At 50.0% G+C, this 15,889-nt stretch overlaps 1 protein-coding gene across 1 annotated transcript in view; it reads left to right on the plus strand.

The window, feature by feature from the left end:
• Nucleotides 1–295: 295 nt before the first annotated feature.
• Nucleotides 296–15,889, plus strand: part of PIWIL4 (piwi like RNA-mediated gene silencing 4) — a 148,083-nt gene continuing 132,489 nt past the window's right edge. Inside the window, exons 1-2 of the mRNA XM_083170099.1 lie at nt 296–425; nt 12,231–12,301. Of these exons, the coding sequence (XP_083026225.1) occupies nt 12,236–12,301 (66 nt within the window). The 5' untranslated portion in view covers nt 296–425; nt 12,231–12,235. The remainder of the gene's footprint in view (nt 426–12,230; nt 12,302–15,889) is intronic.

Here is a 15,889-nt window from a genome sequence, read left to right on the forward strand (position 1 = left end):
CTGGTGCTTTTTGCCTAATACTACAAAGTTTACACCATAGGGTGCACATAGATAAGCACATTATTATTATACTGTGCAATGCAATGCATGAGTAGCAAGTGGTAGTGTATAATGCATTGTGATAATTACTGAGTCAATGGGTGTGTCTAATTAATGCAGCCTCCAGAACTGGAAACACTAATAGTCATATACCGAAAATTGTGCAATAATTCCCCATCACTGTGACCTGGCAAATGAATCCTGACCTGGTGCTGTAATTCCGCATGTCACCGGCAGGGGGAGCTGCTGGGTTGGGTGTGGCTCTGGCGCGTAGAAGTTTGCTGCTGCTGGATTTGCGCAGACTCCTGGGTGTTATCCGTCTGCGTAGGACTCGTTTGCGCCATTTTGGGGTGCGGTAGGAGATTCGCTCGGAAGCTCGGGGGCAGGTACGTGTTACATGCAATAACTGCGTCTTTATTCGTAGTGGTGCTTGCGTGGTGGTAACGCCATCTGTGTGTCTCTGCAGGTGCGGGGGGAGCTGAGTGTATAAGTATTGCTCCATGTTCTGCCTGATGCATGGTGTCACACACACACACACACACACACACACACACACACACACACACACACACACACACACACACACACACACACACACACACACACACACACACACACACACACACACACACACACACCTGCTCCTCAGGGTTACTGCCTAGGGGCGTTATACTGCACTGTATGTGTGTGTGTGTGTGTGTGTGTGTGTGTGTGTATATATATATGTGCACTGTGTGTGTGTGTGTGTGTGTGTGTGTGTGTGTGTGTATATGTGCACTGTATGTGTGTGTGTGTGTATATGTGCACTGTATATGTGTGTGTGTGTGTGTGTGTGTGTGTGTGTATATATGTGCACTGTATGTGTGTGTGTATATGTGCACTGTATGTGTGTGTGTGTGTGTGTGTGTGTGTGTGTATATGTGCACTGTGTGTGTGTGTGTGTGTGTGTGTGTGTATATATGTGCACTGTATGTGTGTGTGTGTATATATAATGCAGGGACTATTACAGGGCCTCATAGTTACTAGTACATCTGTCTGCAGCGCATTTGCTATTGTGTTCATGGTGAGAAAATACAGGGATGGATGGGTCATATTTCTATATCCAAGGGATAAACACGGATGACGGATGACCGGCGGTCAAAATACCGATGCCGGCGTCTCGAATGGGGGAAACCTTACATGGGTCCCGTAAGCATACTTAGCCTCCTCCTGCCCCTCCCCCAACCAGCCCCTCCAGCAGTCTAAAGGCCCCCATACACTATGCAATTTGGGCACCATTTCACCTGATTTGAATGAATCAGGCTGTGAAATCGCCCCGAATCGCACATGTAGACATCCCATCCGACCCGATGCGCGGCCCCGTGCACATCGGAGTCGGGAGGTCGGACGGGCTGCAGATAAGATTTACTGGGACAATCAGGTCCGAGCTATGAGTGTGAGCAGTGGCAATTACTCGCCGCCAGTATTCAACTTCCCTGCCCTTCACTCGCCCTTTCCACCTCACAGTGGGGGAGATTCTCTAAGAATCTCCGCCCCCTTCGCCGCCCATCGCATTTATAATTGTCGCATATGTTGTAACATATGCGATAATTATAGCAAAGGACAGCTCTTGCGTTAAGAGCTGTCCTTTGCGGTGAGAGTCGGCGGCTCCCCCCTCCCTCACACACCCGGCGCTGCTGCTGCGCCAGGCTCTCCTCCTCCCTGCACCCGGAAGAGAATCAGTGCAGGGAGGAGGTCACAGGTCCGGGCAGCACTGGGCTGTGCTGCCCGGACACAGGTGAGGGGGCGATGCGGGGCGGCGGAGGTCCGTGCGGGGCGGCGGAGGGTTGCGGTAGAAGCCCATTGGCTTCTATGGGGCATCGCCAGATTTTTCTGGCGATGCCCCCCGCCGCGGTAACCTCGGCGAGGGATGCTTACAGCATCCCAAAATGTGGTAAAAACCCAGATAACGGGGTTTTTACCGCATTTTTAGCTTAGAGAATCTCCCCCTGAGGTGGAAATGGCGAATGTGCCCATTAAAAGGGCGAGCCTCGCCACAAAATGCAGCGGACACGCTGTATTTGCAGCAAACCTCGCCTTTTAAGGGAATCGGGATTTCCCCGGAAAGTTTAATACGGCAAGCGGCGAGCGCAGGGGTTGGACAGTGAGGCTTTTCCTCGCTGAAAATAAGTCATCCTCGCCGTACAAACCCTGATTGCCGCCTGCACCTATATAACTAACACCCGCACGCTGCCGCCTACACCAAACCCCCCTGTCCTGCAGCCTAACCCCCTCCCCCCACATCCCAACCCCCGTCCCCCACAATGTAATTGTAACCCCCCCTGCAGCCTAATCCACCCCCTCCCCGCTGCCTTACCTCCTGCCCGCAGCCTAACCTCCTGCCTGCAGCCTAAATGTAACCCCCCGCAACCTAACACCCCCTCGCCGCCGCCTATCCTCCTTCCCACAGCCTAAATGTAACCTCCCCCTTCAGCAAATGTGTTTGTGTACATCCACTCGCTTATTATCGAGGGCATTTGAGGGGGGGGGGTGGCATTTGGGCAAGTGGCAGTAAGCTGCTTGCTAAGCACCGAGAGACCGCAGCTTGGTGATTGGTGTTGAATAACCCCCTATATCAGTGGTTCCCAAACTTTTTCAGTTCAAGGCACCCTTTGGGTCTAGAAACTTTTTCAAAGCACCCCAAAGCCAAAATAATTATCGAGCGGTTCTATTTTTAAAGTAGTTGGGTCAAAATAATCCAATTAGTATATACAGTAAATCAGGAAAAAAAATGCACAGAAATCCAAGAAAAAAAAATGTATTTGTTAGGGTTAGGTGGCAATGAGTGAGGGCTAGGCACTAATAAGGGTGGTTAGGCTGCTGGGAGGGTTGTTAGGGGTGTAAGGCTGTGGTGGTGGTGGTGGATGGGTTAGGGTTGGGCTGCAGAAAAGGAGGACTGAGGGGTGGACAGGTAGAAGGTAAGTATACTGTGACCTCTGTCAGGATTCTCTGTCGGGTTGCCAGCATTGGTATTCTGACCAATGGCAATCCCGTCCATTGGTCTTCCATATGTTTTCCATATAGAGCGCTGGATGTGTGGCACTCAACACAAACCGACAAACTATAGCAGTAAAGGCGCTGCCAATGTTTCAGCTGTGTGCCACACCTTTTGTCAAGGATCCTTCCACCTGCAATGTTGGCATAAGAATAAACAGCCCTTTCTTCTTATGTTAATTGCCATGGAGTGCAGCGCTTTTCCTGCTCTCTCTCTCTCTCTCTATTGATACACACACAGTATGAAGTGTGGGGATATTACTCCAGGCAGTTAACCTCCCAGTGGTTAGGATACTGGCGTTCTGAATACATACATCAACCCGACTACCATTACAATACCAGTGGGGGAGCACTGAATAGATCAGGATTCCGATGCCAAAATACAGGAGAGTGGGGGGATGGACACACATATACACACAGGCAGGGCTGGGCTGGCCACGTGGCACTTCTGACATATGCCAGGTGGGCTGATTTGTCACTCCAATGTGGATCCACTGCCTCCCAAATGCATACCTCCCAACAGTCCCGATTTTATCGGGACAGTCCCGATTGTCAGGGCCTGTCCCGCTGTCCCACCCATGGCCGGCAGTGTCCCGCGGTGTGGGGGGGCTGTTGGGAGTTCCCCCTGTCAGCTGCTAAGCAGCGGGGAATAAACGCTGTGCGCAGGGCCGGTGCTAGGCACCGGAGCGCCCTAGGCGGGGGGGGGCTCCCCGGCGCTCGCCTGCTCCATGGGCAATATCTCCACGGGTGGCTGGGGGGGGGGGGGGGGGGATGTTCGATGTGGCGGCTGCAGCATGGGGGGAGGAGAGTGTACACTCACCTCCTTTTGCTGCCGGTGGCCGTGCTGCTGCTGCCGCTGAGTATCTTCACGGGGGGCGGGGGGAGGATGTGCGATGCGGCAGCAGCGCGGAGGGGAGGAAGAGTGTAACAGTCTCCGGCTTGTGCTGCTGGATGTGCGATGCGGCAGCAGCGCGGAGGGGAGGAAGAGTGTAACAGTCTCCGGCTTGTGCTGCTGGATCTGCGGGGAGCTCCGGGGCGCAGGGCTCTGGCCAGACTCCGGCTCCTCGCTGTGCTGGACGGCCAGGGGGTGAGCCTGGCTGCGTGCAGGGCTCTCCGGCTCTCCCTGGACCCCAGGCTTAGAGCGCACAGGTAGAGCTGGGAGCGGAGGCTGGCCAGGCACAGGCTGCGGTTGTCCCCTTGCTGCTACCACTAGTATCCCCACAGGGGGCGGGGGGGGGACCACTAGTATCCCCACAGGGGGCGGGGGGGGGGGTGTGATGCGGCGGCAGCACGGAGGGAGTAGGAGTGTGTCCTCTCACCTCTGGCTGCCGGTGCTGCTGTTGCTGCCAAGTCTCGACGGGCACAGGCGATGCGGCGGGCGAGGACGACACCTAGTCCAACTCCCGCCCTCCAGTGGCCGGCGCCCTAGGCAAATGCCTAAAGCTGCCTAGTGGTGGCGCCGGCCCTGGCTGTGCGCATGCGCACAGCGTCTATTCCCGCAGCCAGGGGGCTGGGGGCATGGCTAGAGGCTCACAGAGCCTCTGGGTCATGCCCCCATAGCGGCAGAATGGGGGCGTGGCCTCGCATGCCCCCGTGAGTATAGACCACGCCCCAAATTAGGCCACGCCCCCAGTGTCCCGCCTGCTGACCTGCGGAAGTTGGGAGGTATGCAAATGCAGCACAGAGAGAGCCGCTGGACTCGTGGCAGGTCTGGTGGCTCTCTCTGTGCACCGATTGGGTTCAGGAAAGAGGAGTGCATGACATGCAGCTTTTTCTCTATCTCCTGCATACCGTGATCAGTAGCGCATGCATGCCCATAGCGTGCAACCTTACACTGTGTGCGTGCACAAATGCCAGGGACGATTCAGCGGCCCAGTCTGTCCCTGCAAGTAAGGTAAGCTGAAGACACAAGCCATAAGCTACAGAGTGGAGAGGGGGGAAATAACTTACTGTGGGTAGCAGCTGCATGCTCCTCATCACTGAGAGCCCTCAAACAGCAGGAGCAGCACTGATAGGATGCATTAGCATCAGCTCCTCTGTGTATTTGGGGGCGGAGCTTATTACTGCATGCTGATTGGAGTGGAAAGGAAGTTTGCCTGCACCTAACAGTCAGTTAGGCATTGGTTAGTGCTGCTCATCATGGCATTTTCCACTAAGCCCCGCCCACTGCAGCTCGTTAAGCCATGCCCACCACACCTTAATTGTGTCCCTTTCTTTATGTGAGCACCAGGCACAGCATTCAGCAGCAGCCGCAGCCTGACCCTGAAAGCCTGGAGGCAGACGGAGACTCTTTCCCTGCAGTCGGGTATATGCTGCTGCTATGAATCCACCACTGGGGGCAGAGGGAGTGCTCTAGCAGGGTGCTTGTGCTGCACTGGAACCGCCCTCCCTAAGCCCCTCAGCCTCTCCGTGTGCTCTTGTGCATTTGCAGGGTCACCTCTTCCCCCAGGTCTCTCTGTAACTCTGTATCTCTTCCCTTCCTCCCGTTGCTGGCTCCGCTCAACATAAGACAGCCTCCTTAGCACTGCCAGCCGCGGCACCCCAGTGACAGCGCTGCGGCACCCCAGGGAGCCGCGGCGCACAGTTTGGGAACCGCTGCCCTATATGATTCTGATAGAATCTGCACCCTGGCATCGGAACAATATACTGTAGGGAGTGTGGATTCTACAAAACATTGTTATATATATATATATATATATATATATATATATATATATATAATGTAACGGGGTATTGCAGAGCTCTGTATATGGTATCTCCCTCCACATACTGGGAAGGAGTGATGGGATATAAATATATATTTTTTGTTTCATTACTTGTGTGAGGAGTATGCATGGCTATCTGTAGCAACCATCAATGGCGATATGGCAAGTGACCATCGATGTCGGCCAGCTAGGCAATGGGTGATCGTCAATGGTTTCCATAACTGATGGTCATCCTTGTCTTTTCAATGACTGGCAATGTGTTCATATGAGAACAGTGGGGCAGGGCTTCAGGGGTTTTAGGGCCGAAGCCAAGCTACGTGCCGCAACACTTTGTTAAAAAAAAAAATCGACGGAGAACAAGAATCTGGGTTTCCCTCATCGATGGCAAAAGTATTCTACATCGCCATAATCCATTGATGATTTATGAATCATTGATAGTCGAAAGCCACCCCAAGTGTTGAGTGTCCCGTGTAGCTTCACCAATGATGTACTTACTGGGAAAAAAGATGCATCCTTTTGTACAGAAGGTAATAAGTTGTCAACAGTATTTTAAAATAATTCCTTTTAAGCAAACTTTTAATGTGTAACTTTATTATTAGGAGGAATTCGAAGCTAAGTTGTAAAATATTTGGACCTTGTTTGCCAATCGGAAGTTACGCATAAATGAAAGTGTGTTTCTTGCATCTGCTTCTATTGTGAATTTGTTCAGATTTAAATATTGAAATTTGTACTGTAGCGATGGTTGGGAGGGGTGGGGGGGGGGGTCTGTTTTATTTATGTGTCTTTCACTGTTTCCAGCTGTTTTACTCTTGGTTAAGTGGAATGAAGCCACTGTGGTTTGCTGCTTTCATCCATTCATTCTGCAAATGATATTACCCCTGAACATGCCGCCCTGTCCTCACTTATACCCCTTTCACACCAGAAAATGCAGGGACCCACCTGGGAGTATGGTCCAGAGATCATACCGGGCCATTCTCGGGTTGACCCCTTTTACACCAGAAAAGTCCCTGCATTTTCTGGTGTGTGAAGGGGGCGGGGAGGAGGCGGGCAAGTGGCTTGATGGTGGCGGGCAGGCTGGGATCCACAAGTACTCACCCCGGTTGCTGGTCCTAGGTGCAGGCTGGAGAGCCACAAAGGCATGGGCACAAATGACACGACAGGTGGCGGATGAAGATGACGCAGCTCTCCGGAGCCCTCACTGCTGCCGGAGAGCTGTGTCATCTTCATCCACCGCCTGTGCTGTCATTTGCTCCCCACCGCCTGTGTGGATCCCCAGCCTGACAGCACACGAGGACCGGCAACCCAGGTAAGTACCCCCTACCCCTTTCACACCGACCAGGTCCCCAGGTTGAACCTGCGAACAACACTGCTCCATAGCAGGGTTGAAATCCCGGCAATTTTTGCCAGGATTTTGGCCTGGTAACCTTATACACCAGCGCTAGTCGTGGGTTGTTCCCTGGACCAACCCGGGAAATTAGGCTGGTGTGAAAGGGGTAGTAGAGGGACAGTAGTAGACATGGTTCACTGTCTACATCACTCATTGCATGCTCTCGCTAGTTTAGGATGCCAGGTGCCGCACATCAAACCTAGCGATATCACTACTGATCTGGTCTATGTGCATGAAGGACAACATGATCTTTCAGTCCTTCATGAAACTTCTTCCAGTGTGTACAGTGTCGCACCAGTGTGTCCCCAGCTGCCAACCAAGCAGCTCCTAATTACCATTGTACAGGCTGTGTTGGAAAATGACATTGAGATGATTGGTCGGTATTTCATCCCACTCCACCTAATCTCTTCCCGAGCTTTGATAAATCTCAAACGAGTGGACAGGCCACTGCCTCCCCTCTAGATTAACTCACTCATTTCCTAAAATATTCTGTCCTGCTGTGATCATTCACATAATCTGATTGGCTGCGGTTAGATCTAGCAAGCAAGATATGAAGAATCAAAACGGAAATGTGCCTTAACCTTTTAAAAAGATATACCTCAGCATGTGCATTTTGTATTGCGATAAAAGTAAATCCAACCCTGAGATCTGGTGCGGGGTGCCGAGTGACCCCGGACCTTTTTTTTAAAGGGGCAACCACTTACAGGGCAAAACTAAAAAAAAGAGTTTGACCAGCACAGCCGCGTAACTAAGACGGATTTACATCCCGCCCTCCTCTTCTTTATGCGTTCAGCAGATAACGAAACATACCAGAGAGCTGGCAAAAACGTACAAGCATACTATACATTATACACATATTAATGTAAACGTACATTAGAAATGTCCACAAACACGCTATCTTATTAAGGAAAAAAAAAAAACATAAAATGAAGGGGAAAAAAATTGTTCTTTGAAAATTATGCCGGGTTCTTCATGGACACAAGTATATTCCAGAGACAGATATGCATCTGTTCAGCGGGAACTGTTCAGTGGGATGAAAATAAATGTAACTTTGATTTATTATCCTAGTGAAATTGTCATTGCAATTTATCCTTGTAGTAAGTACATCATGAAATGGTGGAACTACATCGTTAAATCAGAGCACGGCTTGTAGACTCTAAAACTGTCTTAGCCTGATAAGATGGGTGCAGGGCTTTTGGGGTGGGGGGGAAATGTACAAGCAGAACAGTAAAATAATTATAGTGCCACTAAACAAAGCAGCGGCGTGACAGAGGCGGTTATTGACTGGCGGAAAGTGAATTTAAAAAGATTAAAGTAGATGTGATTAATAGAGAAAGAATGATCAGGGTCGTCCTCAAGGGTATGAGGGATTCGATTCTGAGGCCCGGTGTCATTTTTTTTTTATTGCGCTATGAACTTTTTTTTACTATTTTTATATTTTTGCATATTATGTTTTACATGTCCTAATACTGGCCCCTGACCTACACTACATGCATACAAGTTATTTTGTGAGCTGAATCTCTGCCTTCAGGGGTTCCCAACCTTAAAGGTCCATACACACTGGGCGACTATGCCCAGCGTGTATGGACAGCGATGATGTCAATCACTGCTGCGGGGAAAGCCGCTCAGTGCATACAAACTAAGCGGCTTTCCCCCTGCCCGGTGCCGATGGAGGGGGGAGGACGGCGTTGCATAGTGCAGAGCTATGCAAAGCCATCCTCAATGCCGCTCATCTGCTGGTATTACCAGCAGATGAGTGGCTTTCCCGGCGACGATGCGGGAGCGCGCAGCAGCGTTCACCACTCATCGCTGGGGCATACACACAGGGCGGCTTTGAACTGAAAGCCGCTCAAACAGGCTGTTTTGAGGCCCATACACACAGGCCTATTTTGAGCTGAAAGCAGTTCACTTTTGGTGTTTTCTGCTACTTTCAGCTCAAAATCCCCCAGTGTGTATTGGCTGGCGCTGAGCGTAGATGCTGCAAGATCGCCTTTCGCTGCTGTCCATTGTTCACCCAGTGAAAATCACTGGGATGGGTGAAAATCGCTCAGTGTAAATGCACTGAGCGATTTATCGGACAGTGATATACATAGCATCACTCTGCATACACCCTGGGCAAAAATGCCCAGTGTGTATGAGGCGTTACTCTAAGGCACACTAACTAACCGTCTAGGTTTTGTGTAATACTTGAGCACACATGACTTACAGATGGGGCCGGTTTTATCTTTGCTGGCGAACCGCCAGCAGCATGCTGCTGGCGATCCGCCAGCAACACGGCGCTCCATCTGACTGAGACGCACGTGCGTCCCCCACGCACGCGCGTCTCAGTATCCGGGCGGCTAGGCGGACGCAATACTGTCCGCCTCCCGCTCGATAGTGGGCAGCGCCGTCGGAAGGGGACGCGCGCGCACCCTTCCGGCATACAGATGGCGGGGATGCAGGTGATGGCGATGGCGACGCCATCGCCATCACCTGCAAAGATGAATCCCGATACATCTGTAATTAGTACGTCAGGAAGACTCCACTGGACATGGGCGAGATGTTACCCATGCAGTCTAGAGCCAGCAGTCGCCACAGCTAGGGGCAGAGCTATTCCTTCTGTGGTGAGTGGGCAACGACACCTGCAGCTTTCAAACTCCATAGCTGCAGGTGGAACAGTCAGCACCTGGACTCCCAATTAGTTTCCTGCGGTCCCTCACATGGCTTGCTGCGCTACGCCGTTCCCAGTCGGAGCTCACGTGGAGGGTAAAGTATGTAAAAGCTGAACAAAGAAAATAAAAAATTCCTAAATAAACCTCACATCGACCTTAGGTTCATTACATGGTGCACTGCTGTTTTGACGGGTGATTACATCCCACCTCCAACCTTGTGTTCTTGTGTTGTGTTGTATTGTATGTGTTTTTGTTGGACCTTTGTGATTTTTTTTGCTACAATACATTTCGAAGTTAAGTTTTAAGATGACATAAGAGCACCCCAACACATAGAGGGCCTCATTCAGTACCGCTTGCGGTCGTTCGCTGTTTAGAGAGTCTGAACGCCTGCCCACCCCTCGCCACAGAATCCCCTCGCATGCAACTGAAGGGGAGAGAAATCGTTTAATGGTCGCTGGCCAGCGAATGATTTCTCTCCCGTTCGTAAATAAAATTCAATCTACACTGACTTGTAGTCCACCAAAGAAGGGGCCGGTGCTGATGTCATGTGACATAAGCCACCCGCTCCCAGCAGGCATCAGCCCGTCTGTGTTCCCAGAGGACTGCCCAGCGTTTCCCCGTGCGTTTCCCTGCTCCGGTCCCTGGCTGCTCCCTCCCCCACTAACCGTGCGAAACCCTCGTAGGCGTTCGCACAGCGTCCCTGCACATGTGTATAATCGGCCATGCGCAGAGCCACACCATCGGTCCCTGGAGCGAATACCCCAGGGACTAGAAGGTTATTCTGGTTCACACGCTAAGGCAAATTCCTTCTCAAATGGACTAAACCATGTGCACTGCAGGGGGGGGGGCAGATGTAACAGGTGCAGAGAGAATTAGATTTGGGTGAGTTATTTTGTTTCTGTGCAGGGAAAATACTGACTGCTTTATTTTTACACTGCAATATAGATCTCACTTTGAAGAACAACCCTACCCAAATCTAATTCTATCTGCACAAGTAACACCTGCCCCACCTGCAGTGCACATGGTTTTTTTTTCCATTTGAGAAGGAATTTGCCTTTATGTTACTCTGAATACCTCGGCCAATATAGTGATACACCAGTTGAGAATAGGATATTTATACATACAATTTAAGCCCCATACACACTAGCCAACACTGGTCGCAGCTGATATAGTTAACCATATCGCCCGCGGGCAGCCGATATTGCACGTAGAACAATATCTTTCAGTGACGTCACTAGGGCCCGCTAAACATGCAGGTCGTTTGGCTATATTGCCAAATTGTTTTTTTTTCCATTTGACAAGGAATTTGCCTTTGCGAGAGAACCAGAATAACCCCCAAATACAAGCAGAATCAGGCCCAGAGTTTTCTTTGCCCTGTAAGCTATTCTTTAGTTTGTGTTTAAAAAATTACAGGGCCTGATTGGTTGTTGCTTTCTCAGGTTCATTATGATTTTCCGACTTACAAAATACGGACAAGCATTGGCAGACAGTCAAAATACCGACATGTTCAAAATGCCGACATGGCCAAAAATGTCTGCATGGTCAAAATACCTACATTTAATAAAATGTCAAAAAAGTCTACATTTTTTTCCGTGTGTGTCTATGTCGAGATGGACACCGGATAAGGGTACCGCCTTGTCTTGCATGGATCGCCTGCTTAGGGCACGGTTATAATCTAACGCTATGCCCACTTGAATCGTGAAGTAAGTACAAGTCATTTTAAAGAAATAAACATGGAAAACTCGTGTCGAAATTTGAAACATCTGCATTTTAAGAATGTCAGCATTTTGACCATGTCAGTGAGCATTTGGAAAACTGTTGGTGTTTTGACCGTCGGTATATTGACTGTTGGTATATTGATTGCATCCCACTTTCTCCACTTATCTGTAGCCAAGCTTTGACAAAACTCCCCCTTTATCTCTCTACCCAATGTATGATACATGTAAGCCATAATAATCCTGTTTGTATCATTACACAGTTTGATTTCTTATTGTCTGGCATATAAATTATGTAAATGTTTGATGGAAAAACTATACATCGTGCTATGCTATCACCTTCATTATAAGCTGGAATGGTAGGACTGTAAATCAAAGCGTGCAGTTTGCCTCTGCTTTTGCAGCACATGCGCCCGGCGTGTACAGTATTTGCGTCTGTCCTACAGGTCTGCATGAGCCTCATTTGCATAAACACGCCCCTTATGTACTCCGCATACATTAGACTGGCCCGTCCATCCCCTGTAGCACCACCTCTCCCCCCATCATGTCATATGCACCTGTGCTCACTTTCATTCTCAGAGCAAAGTCAGTCAGGATATGCTATGCACATTGCGTTGTATTACTATTATTATAGTAATACAACTATAATAATAATACTATTATTAGTTATTTAAAATTAACTTTTTTTTTTTTTTTATAGGAAAAATGGCATTTCGACCTCCTAAAAGAAAGCTGTCTGATAACGATTCCAGCACCAGAGCATCTGAACGGGTACCTTTATTATTTTAAAATATGTTCAACCGGTCTCCCTACTGCATTATTATGTACATTTCTCTGCATCCTGCTCCCTCTTGGGGGGAGTATTGTGGTTCATTCGTTCGGATGCGAGTTTGCATCCTTGCGAGTTAACCAGATCCTGCCTTGCTCTGAGCAACCTTACATATACGTGTACGCTCGGGGGGAAATGGGCAGGCAGCTGACATCCGGTGATGTCAGCTGCCCGCTCCCGCATGTCTGTTCCCATATGCTAATGGACCAGTTTGCCGCCCTCTGCTGGTAAGGGTGGGTGCGTGCACCAAGCGAACAGTCTGTTCGCCGTGGGTGCACTCACCCAGCGTATGCACATGCGTACAGTGCAAACAATACAATTATCAAATCACCGCCTCATTGAAGTTGGAGTAATGCCCGGTACACACCAGGCCGATGGTGCTCGGGTTGTCACAGGAACGTATGACCCGCTCACGAGCTGACGGCGCCACTGCAAAAATGCCCCTTATGTGATCGCGATCCGATCGCAACCCCCGCCCACTGCAATGGTCGGTTCTGAGATCCTACCTGCAGCAGGGGCCGCGCATCGGATCGGGATCGCATCAAAAGGGTAGTGAAATGGCCCAAAACACGGCCGATTTACATACAATCGGTCGAGATTGTATCTAAATTGGCTCGTTTTGGGCCATATAGTCCTGGTGTGTACCCCACATAATATTCTGAACAATTCTTTCTACATTTTCATTGCAACAGGAGCAACAGGCTCTGATTTACTGGTTCCCACGTGATTCTTCCGATGTACTGTAGCCGCTAGATTTAAAGCGACAATAATTTTTATGGCAAAAACAACCTGATTTTGACTCCAAATGGACTGCCCCTTTATAGCGGCTATTTTTCTGGAATCGCATCGGGTTCAGCGAATGACGGCCGATGGCTTCTTGACGTTAAATATATTTATACAGGGTTTTTATCTGCCCATCACATGTACTGGGGTTATAAGGTACTAACATATGCAATGAACAGTTGGGCATATGTAGAGATGGATGCAGAAGCTCAGAGCCTTGGTGCTGTTCTAACATATGCTAACTCTTTTTCTCTTTCATCCAGCAGGGGCCACTGGAGTACAATACAATGGGGTATAGAGGTGTGGCTAGTGGGAGCTGGGCACTTCTAAATTTAAGAATGTGAGCTTCCTCCCGCCTCTACTACCCACAATCCCCCAGTTAGAAAAATGTGCCCTAGGGAGCTGGTCATGCTGGACCTTGCTCCAGTTTTCCCAATGATTTATTTTTTCTTTTCTTTGACTTTTATGTAATTTTCTTTTAATATACCTTCCCCACTCACTCAAGAGTAGGGGTCCGGGTTTTTAGTGTCTAAACTCTTCAGAATCTCCCGCCCGTGTCCTGGGTCTCTCCCTCCTATCGCAGCCGCCATGCTACTGCAGGGGCGGGCCGGCTGCTTGATGCCGACATCGCGTCCGCGGCCAGGTGCTCGCTATAGCATTACAGGCACACGCGGTGTGCGTGTGTGGCTGACTTTATTAGTGCGCTCCCGCTGGGCTGCTGTGGGACTTCAGTTGGCGGCTGTCGGGTGGGCCATGCTGCGCGCCTTGTAGCTACATTTAGCTGCACGGCGGGAAGCCATTTTGGGGACTCAGAGCCGCGGTCGGGGAGGAGGCAGGAGGAGCTTCTGCAAGAGCCTGGGTGCCGGCTAGCTCCGGTTACAGCAGGGTGATTATATTCCCTGCAGCTATCACACTGTCTCTCTCCAGGGACAGAGCATCATGCTGAATGTTTGTCTGGGACCGGAGATGAATTACATGCAAGTGCTCAGTGCTGCCAGGCTTATTGATATAGGTACATGCTATGTATGGTTGTAACACATGTACAGTACAAACACTGTTGTGTGGAAATGTACAATTTGGTCTTTTTCCCCTCCCTGTCATACTGAGCACCAGAGCCAGTTAACACAGGGTCACCGGAAAGTGCTTTCACTTTGCACTGCCTTTACAGTTCTGTGACTGTATGAGTGTGTGGAACAATAAAGATTTCCACTTTCGCTTCTCACAAGCTATCCCAGGTTCAGGCTACAGCAACATATTATATTAGCCTGACGGCAAGTCCACCCTGTGTGAGTCTTGTTAGGTCTAATACACCATAGGGTAAGCTTTTTAGCAAGGAAAGCACGGATGGTGTGATGGCTAGCATTGCTACCTCACAGCACATGGGTTTGGATCTCACCGTGGCTCTGGCTGTGTAGGGTTTGTGTTAGGGATGGCCATCGTTGCCTTTGCCATCGATGATTGCCATCGATGGCAAAAGTGCAACTGCTCATCGATAGTCTATAACCATTCTATGGATGACCATCGATGTTTTTGCATATCGATGGTCATTCATTTTCTCTGATTGAGTGGCCTGTGGGCCAATCAAAATGCGAGGGCGGGGCTTCGCGGGTGTCGGGGGCGGAGCTATGCTCCGTGTCCCGGCACTGTAGGGAAAAAGCAAAAACGAAACTATTCGTTTAAGCTTTACATCGATGGTGGGAAACCATCTGGTTCTCCCCCATCGATGCCAAAACTATTTGACATCGGCCATAAACCATCGATGATTTCTAATCATCGATGGTCGATGGCCATCCCTAGTTTGTGTTGGCTCTGGGTAATCCGGAGAAAAGCCACTGTAACCTACTGGAAAAGCAATTGGGCTTACAGGGGGCAACGGTGTATTCGCTGTCTAAGTGGGTTAATGCCCAGATCCGAATTTACAGTCACACCACACTGGATAAGCCCATTCTCCACTGCCCAATCTCTTATCTTGACACTGGGCATGGTTAGAGAATACTAGGAGCTGTAGATCTTATCCTGCAAGGGCATCACATCTCTCTAGGTCTGGCCATTTTGTCTGTGTCTATGAAAGTTCCTCATATGTCTCCATGCAGAACTACTGTAAATGGCCATTCCGTATGCATATGAACAGGAGTTCGACTTATGGGAAAACACATGCCAGTGGTAGTGTTTTTTTTTTCCCCCTTACTTAGATCTAGAACAGTTTGCACCTACTATAGCACAGTAGCCCTAGTGGTAAAGACCACAGCATGCCTTTTGCAGCTTCTTGTGTTCGGATCCCGCACAGGAACATTACTACCTTGGGTACTCTTTACCTAGAAGGGCGCCAGCGATTGAAATCGCGGTCGTCGGGGGTAAAAATCGCGGGCATCGCGGGTAAATCGGGATGGCCGCGATGACCGCGATGACCGCGATTTTCCCATAGGAAACAATGTTAAAAAGGCTGATTGACCGCGATTTGACTGTTAAATGCCTCAATGGACCCGATTTGGCCCTAGGAATCAATGTTAAATGGGCCACAGAGCCCAAATAAGCACAATTAACCCTTAAATGTCCCCCCCAATTTTTAACGCCACCCCACGATCCACGCGAACCCGAAGCGTGGCGAGCGCAGCGAGCCCGCGAGGGGCGGCGGTACGCGTCCTCCGACCTTTTCATGCCCTACTATCCACTAGGGCGTGGAGTGAGAATATAATAATGTGGCGAGCGCAGCGAGCCACCGAGCCCGAAGCGTGGCGAGCGCAGCG

The sequence above is a fragment of the Crinia signifera genome, chromosome 2 (genome assembly GCF_055691185.1).
Source record: "Crinia signifera chromosome 2, ASM5569118v1, whole genome shotgun sequence".
Taxonomy (NCBI): Eukaryota; Metazoa; Chordata; class Amphibia; order Anura; family Myobatrachidae; genus Crinia; species Crinia signifera.